The sequence below is a fragment of the Palaemon carinicauda genome, chromosome 22 (assembly GCF_036898095.1).
Source record: "Palaemon carinicauda isolate YSFRI2023 chromosome 22, ASM3689809v2, whole genome shotgun sequence".
Lineage (NCBI taxonomy): Eukaryota > Metazoa > Arthropoda > Malacostraca > Decapoda > Palaemonidae > Palaemon > Palaemon carinicauda.
Genome location: NC_090746.1, coordinates 58,342,895 through 58,357,894, shown reverse-complemented (window position 1 = coordinate 58,357,894; position 15,000 = coordinate 58,342,895). Strand labels below are relative to the sequence as shown.

Genomic DNA, 15,000 nt, shown 5'->3' with positions numbered 1-15,000 from the left:
TAATTAAAGTTGTTTTTGTCTTGTTTTCGAACTTGTGTAAAACCAGCTGAGAGGAAACGAAGAGAATAATATATTTAATCAATAATATAGCTTATTATGTTTCCGTTTCTTATAACATTTTCACACATGTTGGAGCGTTTCCGTAAAAAATCGTTCATTTTCTGTTTACTCTTTCGTGATCAAAAGATCATTTTTTTTTTTACCTACTACAGGGGTTCCATTTTGGGTATTTTTATAGATTTTTGTGCACTCCTAAAATTGAGGGTGAAAAAGAGAAACATTGAAATTGATAGAGATATATTATTCGATCCCAATGCAGATTACATATTGTATTACGCAGCAATAGCTATTCTCTCAGATCTAATTTAACCCCCTTTAGAGTAAAATTGTACCGATGATGGTACATATACCCCCAGGCTGTGAACATAACAGCTAAAGCTATACGGGCCATCTCTTCATATTCAACACACTTACTTCCAGCACCTTACCTTTAAAATATTTCCGCCTTCTCGGCCAATGGGTAACATTCCGGCTTCCAGTTTAGAAATTCTGAGCAATAATTGATTCTGGTTCACAAGCCACCAGTTTTATTCATAACATAAGCGCAACGTTTACTTACTCTAAACATCGAAGAAGCAGTATCATTCACAAACTCAATGTACATTTCCCCGATCCAAAGCTCTTGTTGCAGGTAATGAATTACGGTGGTACACGTGCCTTCAAGTTGACATACTTGGCTTTAATAAATGTTCACAAGCCCAGAGCTTAGAGGTTTTATTCTTGAAGACAACAACTCTAATTTTTCTATCTTTAGGTTGAACGACACTTATGGGCCCAGTCTCGTCACGACCAAACTGCGCTTGTGCTAGTCAAAACACTGGCTTCTTCTTTTCGGCATGGGAAAGACCGGGCAAATACAAACATATTACCTCATATATAAAGTAAAAACAGCCTGCATAGAACTGAAATCAACCAGCAATTGAAATGGAAAAGAATATATAATAAACACTGAAAAAGGAACTTTAATAAACAAAGTTTTACTTCACGGTTTTATTATGAACAACACAGGAGAAATTACATTAGCGTTTGCGTCCGAAAGAGACGCAAACTTTTAAACTTTGGTTCACAGACTTCAGTGGTACAGTTTGTTTCTCTTCATCTTATTTCTCTTCTTTCACTCGGGTTACGTCCTTGACATATAAAAGTTATGTACATTTGTGAATATTCTACACATAGAAAAAAAGGAAGAGGAGGATTCGCTTATGACGATTATTACACTAATGGAATAAACAATAACAAGTTTCTTAAAAAGTAATTTGTTCAAGATATTGGATATGAGCGCTGTGTGCTGGTGTTGGGGAGAGGGTGAACGGACTGAGGAATGACAATTTTTAAATTAGATGCATTTAGGGCACTAAACAAAAACTAATGGGGGAACTATCGCCAGGATTCATCTATCAAATACAACAATTTGTAAAACTTAGAATTATAATCTAATGTTTTTTCCGTTCCCAAAAATGGATAGTTTGTTTTCTTACAGACCTTATTGGCAGTGTGACGTAGAGTCTGAAAATATTTAATTCAAAATTTTTCTTGATTTCTCTTCAACATTTTGGATCACAATGCAAAATAAAATACTGAAAGGGAAATTCCCATTGCCTCGTTCAAACAATATACAATGACAACTGAAGAATGTGACGAGGCAAACATATCGTCTACATAGTAAATTTTCAACATATATTCTCTCAACACCAAATTAGCCTGGTTTACCAAAAATTCTTTGCAGCCATTTAACTTATATAGTTAGTCTAAATTGAAATTAGATTTCTATTATTTCAAAGAATAGAAGATTCTAGTTATAGATTAAAAATTTTGTAAGAGCTTTCAAACCAGTCAATACAATTTCAGAAATATCAATATCTACCAATGCGAAAGTAGAAAGAAAAAAAGTGTCCAAAACTCGCAAATACAGTCATGCGCTGCCTGATCATAATCTTTTATTTTTTCAACTGACTGAATATCCACAGGCGATACACTAGCAGCTCCTATCTTGCATCTTATTGGCTGATATATCTGAATTTCAACCAATGACGATAAGCTTCAAAGATATCAGCTGCAGATATTTTCCGTCAGCTTCAAAATAAAAGTTTATAGTTCACTTTATGAAAACGTATCTTCTAATTCTTTTACCACCAATGTTCAATTTGTGTTAGTCCTAAATATGAACATATTAAGCACCATTTTCTTGACCCAGAACAGAAAACGACATCCTCAGATGTAAACAAACAGGCAAAATAATGTTTATCTCGGGTAGCCTGCCAAATAACCGACCCTTCTTTTTCAATATCCAATTTGTGTGTGATTGACAAATACACTTCTAACATCAAATAAAGAACAAATTCCTCCCACTGAGAAATGCATACTCCAAAAAACACTTATTCTTTTATAAGAAAAACCGAGTTATTTCGTAAGACATTTCATTAGCGTTGACACAAAACACGGACTTGGCAACTATAATACAGGGGGACTACGAGCCTATACGCTTTCTACAATACTTTACAACTGGAAAAACCGTTTTAAATATAACAATCTTATTTACATTTCTTTTCTTCAGTAATATCACAAGAATCTAGAAACCTGTTCTAGCAGAGTGGTTTGATTCCAGAAAATTGCGAGTTGAAAAGTCGCTTGCAACGAGAATTCTTTGAGTGATCATGAAAATATTAGAGGTCTGCTCGACGCAAAACCTCGAGAAAATATTACAGGTCTGTTAGACGCTAAACCTCAAAACTTTGTGATGCAATACAAAATAATTTGAAGCGCCACAATAAATGGAAATAATAGGTCAGTTTTAACGAAAAAAAAAAAAATATCTTCAAGAAATTCAACTTGCTCCACAACCCTGACCAAGAAATAACATCAATTTTCTGGAATCAATAACATATAAATAATCTCACATTAAATGACACTTCTGTTTACCATTACAAAAGAAAACAATTCATACCTAAATACATATATCATCATTATTACAGTTTCATATAAATATCTATATACAACGAAGACAGCCCTATTTCAACTCAAAAGAATGCAGAGAAAGGTCGACTTCCATAGGGGCACCTTACAATATACATACATACATACACATGCACTCATACACTTACACCCTTTCCTCCCTCCCCAACCCCCTGTGCCACTCCCCTCCCTTCCTCACTCCCTGTGCCACACCATCTCCAATAAGCTTAATGTGACATCTAGTCTTGCTGTAACAGAACAAGACATGATCAAATCAGAGCCATGTGAAAATTAAAGTTCGAGGCGAGAAATAACATGCATTTAAATATGACTAGACATTACAGCGCTAAACTAAAAGATTGAAAAGAAATGACATATAATTTCAACTAAGATGCAAACCTCAAACGTATATTGTAATAAAAAAAGGTTTACAACCAGAGATTTTTTCAAGGCCTTTTCCTAGTATGCGAGACTTCACTAAATCCAAATGCCATGACAGATTAAAATAAAAAAAAAACGAAAAAAAAGTAACAGTGATGCTAATAGGAAAAAAAAGTCAGATTTCGACTGATTAAAAAGTAATATAACGTCAACCTATGAAATGAGATTAATAATAATTAGACGCTAATTGACATTTTAACATCATTATTAGAGGTGCATTTAAATAACCGATTAATGATCAGTAAATGTCGATGGTTAACATAATAGCCTTTCTTATAGAGGGCAAAAAGTACTTTACGAAGGAAATGAACTTGACTAAGACAAAAGAAAGAACTAAGAAAAAAAAAAGTAGAATCTTGGGAAAGATTTTTTTCTCGGTAGTTTTGATGGAACTCCTAAGTCATGAACCAATGCAGTTCCAACTTTCAAGTTTTCAGAACCATCCAATTCTATCGCTCCCGTCAAACGGAAAAATTATAAATATATTAAAATCAGTGTTATCCTACAGCAATTTTGATAAAATGTAAGATTATTTTTCACGTTTATATTGCGAAAGCAAGCCTTCAAGAACCTTGACCATCTATGGACACCATAATATGGTAACGATCCGGAAAATAATTGAATGTGAACTTTTGATCGCCTAAGTAAAAGATCAGGGCGTGTCGAACGAACTCACTGATCGACTAATTAAAATAAATAGAGGCATAAATAAATAAATACCTTGTAAATGCTACACAACGAAAATTATACAGACTCCGATGATAAGAAAGGAAAGCAGCCCATCTGATCAAAACTTCAGTTGTTTATGGTGGAATAAAATCTTTGCAACTGCTCTTCTCGACATCAGCACGATTTAACACCAAGCCACGGAAATAACAGGTGTTATTTAGGCCTGTCAGAAACCATAGTGATTATGCATGAATGGCAAATTACTATAAGAAATAGGTGATATTTTACTTTGTTAGTACTACATGGGTTAAGTATAAGCGGCAGTGTTTTATGATGCCTAACCTTATTTTCTGCGATACTAATGCATTGGCCACAGAACCAGCCACAAGTTGAGATACTACCGCAAGAGTTATGGGGTTTTTGACTGGCCAGACAGTACTACATTGGATCCTTCTCTCTGGTTACGGTTCACTTCCCCTTTGTCTACAACACACTCCGAATAGTCTGGCCTATTCTTTACACATTCTCCTCTTTTCTCATACACTTGACGACACTGAAATTACCAAATAATTCTTTTTCGTTCAAGGGGTTAACTACTGCACTGTAGTTGTTCAGTGGCTAGTTTCCTCTTGGTATGGTATGGAAAGCAGCTCTTCTAGAAGGATACTCCAAAATCAAACCATTGTTCTCTAGTCTTGAGTAGTGCCATGACCTCTGTATCATGGTCTTCCACTGTCTTGGGTTAGAGTTCTCTTGCTTGAGGGTACACTCTGGCACACTATTCTATCTTATTTCTCTTCCTCTTGTTTTGTTGAAGTTTTTTATAGTTTGTATAGGATATATTTATTTTAATGTTATTGTTCTTAAAATATCTAATTTTTCCTTGCTACCTTTCCTCATTGAGCTATTTTCCCTATTGAAGCCCCTGGGCTTATAGAATCCTGCTTTTCCAACTAGGGTTGTAGCTTAGCTAATAATAATAATAATAATAATAATAATAATAATAATAATAATAATAATAATAATAATAATAATAATAATAACAATAATAATAATAATAATAAATCAACCTTGTAGCGCCTATATGAAATAAGGTTCCGCAGTACGTCGAAATTTTTTCGTGTAAAATGGGACCAGATAAGCAGATCACAAACTAAACTAATTATTTATGGTGAATTTATTTTATAATAAAATAATCCTATCAGAACTTAATGAACCGTAAACAAGATTAAAACAAGAGCAAATAAAAATTGTTCCGAAAATTCAATATCTACTTGAAAAACTATTTACCGTAAAATACGATTAACATTAAAATTTTAGTTTATAAAACATTCATAAAACGACATCCTGAAGATGGGTGAGCTCGAAATTTCTAAAATTCCAAATTTTTAGTTCACTAATTGTGTCGAGATAGTTACTAAAATTATCATCAGTATTTTCAGCTTAAGAAAAATATAAATCTGGCACTGGAAATTACACCCAGAGTTATTCATATAACACAAACAGCAATCTAACATATCACTTGATAACAGTCGACTTGCCGAACTCTTAAGTTTCACAAAATTCTTCAATACAATCAAAACAACTAATCAAACTGACTCAAGATGAACGCTTTGTCAGCAAAAAAACCACCGAAAATAAATGCTATCTTACGTCATAAAGAAAAAAACGTTCACTTTGTTGACAACTGTTTTTCACCTACATGACCAGGCGAATGAAAGCTTGACAAGGATAACAGGGGGAGAAATTTAAAGCAAAACTTTGACAATATACATGCAATGCCCTGTGTGATACGCAAAATACCTAAGAGTGTATACAATAAACTGCTTTTGTGGGTCCTGTGTAGGATTCCCCTGTGTGATTGGACTTGGGAATCAGCCCTTAAGTAAAGTAAATTGCAGCAACCAATGATTGAACATAAATAAGAACGAAAGGCGTAACTCAGTGGCGTCGTCGGAAGGAGGCGTGTTTCTGCTACTACCATTTATTGTACTTAACTAATGCTATATTTCCTGCTGGTTCAAATAACATTGAAAAATTAAAACTGGTTTAAAATTGCAATACGCTAATATTTCAGATGAGAGTTTTACCCTTTTTTGCTATTTGAGTTGAATTCGGAAGTAACATTTTATTTCCATATTGGCATATCTAAGCGAACCTTACAACAGTAAATGAAATAAATATATATACATGTATGTATATATAAACATCTATCTTTTCAAACACACTCATACATACCTGCGGCAAACAATGTTCACGCACAGTTTTGTTTTTCATATTTACAACGATTAATTCTAAAACATTTCTTTTTTTTTTTTTGTACACGACTAGGCATTTCTGACTTGGGGGCGGGGAGAACGTGGGAAAGGATGAGGAGCAGTAAGTTTCCAGTCTACAAGAGATTTTTGTTCCTTAAAATGAGGACATATTAAATTCACTCAATAAGCACACCAAATGTCACCAGCAAATTTTTCACAAAGCTTGATGCAGCGTTGGATGGGTATCAAACCAGTTAACATAATTCAAAACAATTTTCATCCTAGATTTTTTTTTTACTCAAGATTTGTTTCAATAAATTCTTGTGTTTTAAAAGTTTTCTTGCTCGAATATACATGGAATAATAATTGAATTTAACCAAGTGCTCTTTTGTTCTCAGGATGTTTTCTGAAAATTATCGAAGGCATGATAAAGCTTATTAAATCGGAATTATCAGTACGACGTATTTTCAATAAAATGCACCTTCCAATTTATTAATTTGAAATTTTTTAAAAACTAGTTACTTAAAACAACTTTTCTCCCGGCACATGATGACAGACTCTTTCTCTTGTCCCCCAACTTGGCACAAAAATTCCCATTTCACTTTCCATGGAAAACCTTTGTTCTACATTTTCCAAATCTTTGATCAAGATAAAACAGGAGAAAAGACATAAGGAGGACCAACATCACGGATGTAATGGATAACTGTAAGCATGGAAAGACAAACCAAGAGCCTTAGTCATTCTAAGATCCACGCTTTATCAATAAGGTTTAATGATCCACACTTCACCAATAAGGTTTAGTCCTTATGAACACTCACCACGGACCCAATCCGAAAAAAAAAAACTACTCTTCGTTCAGTTACTTATTACATAGAAACACGCAATCTCTTACACTTGGCCCTCCGGTTCTTGAACCAGAACTGAACGTTTTTTGGTTCCAGTTTGGGAAATTTCTGTCGGTACGGCATTCGGTTGAGCTCCTCCGTGTACTTCAAGATGAGATTGTGACTCGGATGGGTGTTAATGGCGAACCACTGTTCTAACCTGGGCACCTCCGTGACTGGGTCAATGAACGTTCTGTTCCTCTTTCGGCGTTCCTCTGGGATCCCACTGCTTCCGAGGCCGCTGGAAAACGGAGACACCTGAAGAAATGAAGAAAGCGGTGTTAAGTTTTTAATATACTTTAGAGGATTCATACAACAACAACAACAACAACAACAAATGCAGCAGTTTCTAGTCCACTGCAATACAAAGGCCTCAGACATGTCTATATTCATGTCTGGGGTTTGGCCATTTTTATGACCACACTGGTCACTGTCAATTGGGAATACGACTAAGTGGATTCATAAAACAACAAACAAAAGCAACAATAAATGCAGTCGTTTCTAGTCCACTGTAGGGCATAAACCTCATACATATCTTTATTCCTGTTTGAGGTTTGGTCAGTTTTCATCACCACGATGGCCAACTACAGATTGATGATGGTGAGTTTTAGTCTGATCGCTCACAGCAAATAAACCTAGTATGGGTGTCCCTGACTAGTACAGCTTTGCTGATCATGACGATACACAAACCCTTTCATCACGTTAAGGTAACACCGTGCAAGTGTGTAGATATAATAGTTCTGACCTGGTATTTTACTAATCATTATAGGCAAAGAAACTTAAAATATGAAATAAATAATTCATCAAAAAATATTGGTTGATTAAAGCGCAGTCTAAAATGACAGCAACGGGATTCTTACAGGCAAAATTTAACATTTGATTTATATATATATATATAAAAAAAAAAAAAAAAAACAAGAAAAAATTATATGTACCAAAAGAAATTTAACTTGTTCAAAACGTAGTCTGAAATAACACCAACTAAGATAAACAAGATTGATTGCTCTTAATTATCAAATATGAACTATCTTTTCTTAGCTAAACATTTAAATATAAAATTATCTTTTTTTGATTAGCGGAAGATACAGAGACTAGCAAGAAGAGTACGAATCTAGTAAAAAAAAAAAAAAATCTAATATTAAGACGAGGATTTAAGAGCTTCATAATTATATGAATTATCTCCATACCACTTATGCATCTGGTAAACCAACCGCCACCTTTATATTTGAATTAGTTAAAAATAAATTCTCAACTGAAAATAAGTGTCATACTATTTAGTGCGAAATCCGAAAACTAGTACATAAAATGCATAAAAAAATAATTTGATGGAGTGGATTTTCTACCAAGATTTTATTTAATATGTCACTAAGTAAAGTGAATAACTAAATTCTTTACAGTAACTAATAACCAAAGTGAGTAAAGAACAAAATTAACGGGACAATATGAGATACGAAGACCATTAAATAAGGTACTGTTGTTTGGAGAGTAATTCGTGAAAAAAATGAGTAAAAGTTAATAAAAGCAACAATAAACTAACAAACCAAAACGAAAGAATCATTACAATGATGAAAAATGAAAAAACCTTCACAAATAGAAAATTGAAGACTCACTGGTAAAAAATATTCATTAGGTCAATAATTTACAAAAAAAAAGAAAAGAAAAAAAAAAACTTTTCCTTTCAAGGGAATAAACAGAGAGAGTCTTCCTCACCTGGGGCATATAATGTGCCATATACATCATAGAGTGTTGCAGCAAGGACCCTGGAACTACTGGATAAGGGAGACGGTCCATGGCTCCTTGCCCCAAGCCGGGTAAAGGGGGGTAGGGAGGCAGGGATAACGATCCTGGAGATACAGCCGGAGGTGGAGAGCACTGGAATCAGAAAATAAAAAATCTATTATATTACCAAAGAGATACACATTGAGATAAAAGTAAATATAGTTTTTTTCTGTTACGTATATCTTGTGACTCTTCAAGTTTATTTTTGTTACATATTCTATTAAGGCCTTGGAGTACTAAGAGGTCAATTTGGTTCTATACTCGTGAGTATTCTCCTGAGAGAGAGAGAGAGAGAGAGAGAGAGAGAGAGAGAGAGAGAGAGAGAGAGAGAGAGAGAGAGAGAGAAGCGCCTACCTATTCTATTCTATTTCCCTGCGGTTGACCTACCTTACCCTCAACCGTGACACTCACACTGTCACGTGATCTAACGTCATCTTCATCTTCGCTCATGTCGACGTCGCTCTCAGCGGCGCAGCGTTCACCTGTAGAGTTCTGCCCTCCTTCGGAACTTCCTCCAGCGGGCTGGCTGCGCCCTTGTAGGCTCTCCGAGGTTTCCGATCCAGGCAGCCGGGGATCGTCGTCGTCCTGCGAGAGAAAGAAGCCATTTTGATTGGTATAAGATAATATGGAGTCGCATTTTATATTAAACTACTCTTTTAAAATCAGATGACAAAGAAGCCATTTTGTCTATAGCTAAAATAGGTTCATGATAGAGACCATTTTGATTTTTATCAAGACTTACCATGTTGTAAGTAAACAAACAAAATGGCGTCTGATTTTATATTATTCAACTTATGAAAATCAGAACCAAAGAAGCCATTTTGTCTGAAGCTAAATAAGTTCACGAAATAAACCGTATTGATTGTAGCAGACCTTTAGCATGAGTAAATAAACAAAAGAATATGGAGTCACATTTTTATATTATACAACTCATAAAACGCAGAAGACAAAGGAGACATTTTGTCAGTAGCTAAAATAAGTTCACGGCAACAGTTTCCGATGAACGTGGCAAGGAAGTAGGCCGATGGGCGTCTGATCTTCTGGGTAATATTTTGCGTAATAAATAAATATTTTCACAAAATGGTGTCACTTTTTAAATTTAACAATTCTACGCGAAATCATGTTAATGAAACATTTTGCCTGCGGCTAAAACTTCATGTGAAATGAGTGGGCAGAGTGGTGGATTTTCTACCTAATAATTTGATGATGATTATGATAATATAATAATAATTATAATACCTAACCTAACTTAATCTAATAATTATAATATCTAACCTAAATTAACCTAATAATTATATTAATATCTAACCTAACTTAACCTAATAATTATAATATTATCTAACCTAACTTAACCTAACAACAACAATAATAATAATAATAATAATAATAATAATAATATGTTGAAAATCTCTTTCCATTTCATGATATTAAGCCTACAACTTTCGCAATACTACCCCTGAGGAATTAATGTAAACTTAATTATACACAAAGTCTGCATTCAGATAAATGGAAACCTTGGCCTACATGTCTACAGCTAATAAGAATCTAATCATAAAATTAAAATCTATTATTGCTAGATTTATATATAAATATTCCAGAGATTATTACCTGGTTATCTTCATGTTGTTGCTGTTGCTGTTGTTGTTGTTGCTGCTGCTGCTGCTGTTGTTGCTGTTGTTGTTGCTGCTGCTGTTGCTGATGTAGGTGGGAATGGTCGTGGGGTGTGGGAGGCGAATGTGGGAGTGTGTGCGTGGTGTGGGCCGCGGGAGGGGTAGAATAGTGGTCATGATGGTCGTCGTTGTCCGAAATGCTCGTCTCGTCCGGTGGCGGCGACTTCAGTCCATTTATTGCCCGGAACTCTTGTCTCTTATAAGCCGCTCTGGCGTTCTGTTGTTTTTGGGATCAAAGATCGAACACATTTATAATCCCCAAGATAAAGTGATTCCTATAACGAAGGTCTTGTTTTATTTCTTAATATAAAAAAGGCTTTATTCCAAATAATTTTAAGCATAATCAATCAATTTATATTGATTGCTCATTGATAATAATAATAATAATAATAATAATAATAATAATAATAATAATAATAATAATAATAATAATAAGTAAACTTAAAACTAATTCTCAAAGAAAGTTTTCGGTTGAAATCTAATGTTGACATTTAAAAAATGAAAAAAATGGTTCAATGATTTATTCGAAAAAAAAAAACATGTACATATTCAAATAAAATATAAGACATAGAATCCACAAAATCTCAATATAAATTTTTACCATTTTCAATTTCTTCTCAAATAAGTAAACCTCATAATACATATTTAGAGTTTAAACATTATTAAATCAGAGGTTTAAGCATAAATTATTCATAAAAAAATATCAAGTTAATAACACATATTCAGGATTTAAACATGAATAAATCAGATGTTTAAACATAAATAATTCATAAAAAATATATTAAGTTCACAAAATTCGTGGGTCCTGATAAACTTGGCAAGTTAAGACTGAAACAAGGTTGCTTTATGATTTAAAACTAACATAATATCAAAAGCTTTCCAATTCAGACAGTTCATACAAGAACTATAACGCTTACATTAAATAAAAAAAAAAATCATTGTTTCTTAACATTTCGTCCTTACCTTGAACCAATAGACTACGTTGCTGACATCCAGCGGCTTGCGACCTCTCCTAGATTCCAGGGCGTTCAGCTCCGCAACGTATTGCTGGATCTGCAAAGAAATGCAATTTGAACAGTGAAATAATTAAACTTTTGTTTAATCTTCTCTTTGTTCTTTTCCTTCCTTTACGATGAAAATCCAAACTTACTCTTTGTCAAATTGCCTCAACTATGTTATGATATATAAATTACGCATTAGGGGTCGAATAATTATAACCTTGCCAACTGTATATTTTTATAAGAGTATTTATATTATTTTAGAGAGAGAGAGAGAGAGAGAGAGAGAGAGAGAGAGAGAGAGAGAGAGAGAGAGAGAGAGATTTTCGAATTCCATGAAAAGAAAAAATAAATACAAATATTTCCCAGGAATCTTCAATAAACGAAGTGGTGCTGGAAACTAGAATTTCTTCAGCGCACTGCATTAAAGTTTCTTAACGACAAATAGGGAGATTTAACTGAAAAGAGCATTAGAGTATATTAGCTACAAGCTGATAGCTTACATTTAATTTTTTTTTCCTACACCGTTAAGAACTCGTGGAAACCGCATTAATTTCTATAATGATGCTTTGTTATGTGGGATACATACTGGAACTGAGAAATCTCGGTTCTCATTATTCTCATCTGGACTAAAGTAGGGGATAAAGGACCGCTTTATGTCGAGCCATTTAGTTCATTTTCTTCGTCTTTATTACGAATCTTTTCATAACTCGCGAGTATTTTTTTTTCTTTTTGATATTACACAATGAATAGATTCCACAGGATAAACACTAGTCTAATAAAATGTAATTTATATTTCTCTCTTAATGTGAGAGCACTCCAGTAACGTTGTGCAATTAAATTAGCTTCTTAAAAAAAAAGGTATAATTTTCAAAATTCCATAATACAGAGAAACCTTTATGCTACGTGATTCCATCACACGGATATATATATATATATATATATATATATATATATATATATATATATATATATATATATATATATATATATTATATAGATTTACATATGTGTATATTATATATATATATGTATGTATATATATAATGATTATACAGTATATACATATACATGTACATACATGTTTATCATACACATAAATATATATATATATATATATATATATATATATATATATATATATATATATATATATATATACATATATATGTGTGTGTGTGTATACACATATACACATAAATCTTTATGCACTGTGTATACGTATACACACATATATATATATATATATATATATATATATATATATATATTTGCATATATATATATATATATATATAATATTCACATATATATACATATATACATATATATATACATTATATATATATATATATATATATATATATATATATATATATATATAAAACACTGCTAAGAATAAGTCAAAATACTTCTTAAGAAACCTTTTACATTAATTAACCTAAGTACTCAATGCCTTAAAGAATATAATAAACATAAAAACTACACCTGTACTAAGATATTTCTTCTCTTTTCTCAAAGTAAATCCTCCAATTAATTACCTGTAGTCTTGTAGGATGTTGATTCTCCGAGAACCATCTGTGAAGTCTGGGCAATTCGAGCTCTGGATCAAAACTGGTCCTCATCCGGGTCTTCTGGGGACAATACTGACTGCTTACTGTCTGCTGCGTTGCGACAATGAGACAAATAATACATTTATTCGACTGATTAATGGCCTAAAAAGTTTTTATAATTATTTTTTTATTACTCTTCATGTAGTATATTTCCTTATTTCCCTCCCTCTCTGGGCTATTTTTTATCGTTGGACGCCTTGAGCTTATAGAATATTAGTTTTCCTACTAGGGTTGTAGCTTGGCTTGTAATAATCCCAATAATATAAGGTCGGCTACATCTGTATTTCATATAAGATCTTTTTTTACACTAATCATTATTATTTTTGGATATTATGACTAAGTTTGAAACTTGGATACATAATTGGAATAAACGAGATATTTATCTTCTGAACAATAAGAAGAATGAATGTGTCAACAATATACATATGAAAAAATACATATATGCTTGACTACGATGTTAGAAGAGTGAATCTTACTAAAATGCAGCCTACTGTATACACTGTTGCAAAAGTGTTTGCTACAACAAAGAACGTTATACCAGTTTTCATTACTTTAATGAAAACTGGACTTGAATGAATTAGATAATGTATCGGGTTGTGTTTTGATTTTCCGTTATTCTAAACATACCGAAAGAAAAGTGGTATCAGAATATTATACATACTGGATTGACTATAATATAGTGTTCAATATCTGGGTGAGCGATATAGGTACATATATATATTTACAGTGCGCGCGTGTGTAATGCAGTTTGTAAACAGTGAGCAGCCAACCATTGGGACTTCATGCCTATCAATGATTACCTGGATAGCAGGATGCAGAGGTTCCGTGGGCATCTTTTCCATAGCGTGGGGGCGCGGATGAATATGGTGAGTGGGCGTGATTACATGAGGAGTGGGCGGTGGTCGGGAAACGTGGGCAACGTGAACAGCCCACCACGCCTCGAACTGCCTGGCTGATTCTTCACTGACCTCTCCCGAACCCCTAATTAGTGCTGATAATAAACTCTGAAAAGAGAAAGAAAACACGCGACGTTGTCAACAGTCAACAGATTTAAGTCTTTTGAGGGAAAACATACTGAAAATAGCGAGGAAATTATAAAGACAAAAAAATTAAGATAAATTTTTGATAAGTGTGAATATTTAATATGAAATGTGGAAACTGATTGCAATATACCCTTTAATAAATAATCTAATGACTTGATAAAGATACACTTAATAAAAAAAACATCCTTAAAAAGGCAAAGTGAAGAGTGGCAAAACTATCCCTTCATAACCAAAAATATTAAAAAATTAAACTATGCTAAGCTATAAAAATAGTTTGAAATACTTCATTTAGACATAAATTGACAGAAAAGACTTTCCTTCCTAAAAGAAGAAAAAAAATAACCCAAGCTCACGGTACTACTATTGTCCCTTGATAAGTCTGCCTATCAAGATAAGCCGAATAGAGGAGATAAAGGAAGAGACTTTTCCGGTATAAAATAGTCATCCCTGAAATATCTTGCCCTTGGATTTACGTTTTCTGTCGGATGAGCCCGGGATAAACTCTGTAGGAAAATTCTTTCAAGTACCAGTCACTATTATATTACGTCAAATGGCGCTAATATACTTTGAAAGTGGGCTATTACTCCTGGTTACATTTAAAAACCTACAAACTGTAGATCTAGAGAGTTTTAA

At 33.3% G+C, this 15,000-nt stretch overlaps 2 protein-coding genes across 3 annotated transcripts in view; both read right to left on the bottom strand.

Annotated features, from left to right (window-relative positions):
* The window catches only part of bug (thioredoxin domain-containing protein bug), a 323,500-nt gene extending 322,777 nt beyond the window's left edge, over nt 1-723 (bottom strand). Inside the window, exon 1 of one of the 2 annotated variants that reach the window (XM_068346267.1) lies at nt 620-723. In XM_068346267.1, coding sequence (XP_068202368.1) covers nt 620-664 — 45 coding nt within the window. In that variant the 5' untranslated portion in view covers nt 665-723. The remainder of the gene's footprint in view (nt 1-619) is intronic. The other variant, XM_068346268.1, reaches the window with a different exon arrangement.
* A 3,301-nt stretch (nt 724-4,024) lies between these two features.
* The window catches only part of LOC137616469 (homeobox protein dve-1-like), a 34,751-nt gene continuing 23,775 nt past the window's right edge, over nt 4,025-15,000 (bottom strand). Inside the window, exons 3-9 of the mRNA XM_068346272.1 lie at nt 14,125-14,328; nt 13,253-13,375; nt 11,677-11,766; nt 10,652-10,930; nt 9,431-9,628; nt 8,975-9,136; nt 4,025-7,522 (exon numbers count right to left, since the gene is read on the bottom strand). Coding sequence (XP_068202373.1) covers nt 7,247-7,522; nt 8,975-9,136; nt 9,431-9,628; nt 10,652-10,930; nt 11,677-11,766; nt 13,253-13,375; nt 14,125-14,166 — 1,170 coding nt within the window. The 5' untranslated portion in view covers nt 14,167-14,328 and the 3' untranslated portion in view covers nt 4,025-7,246. The remainder of the gene's footprint in view (nt 7,523-8,974; nt 9,137-9,430; nt 9,629-10,651; nt 10,931-11,676; nt 11,767-13,252; nt 13,376-14,124; nt 14,329-15,000) is intronic.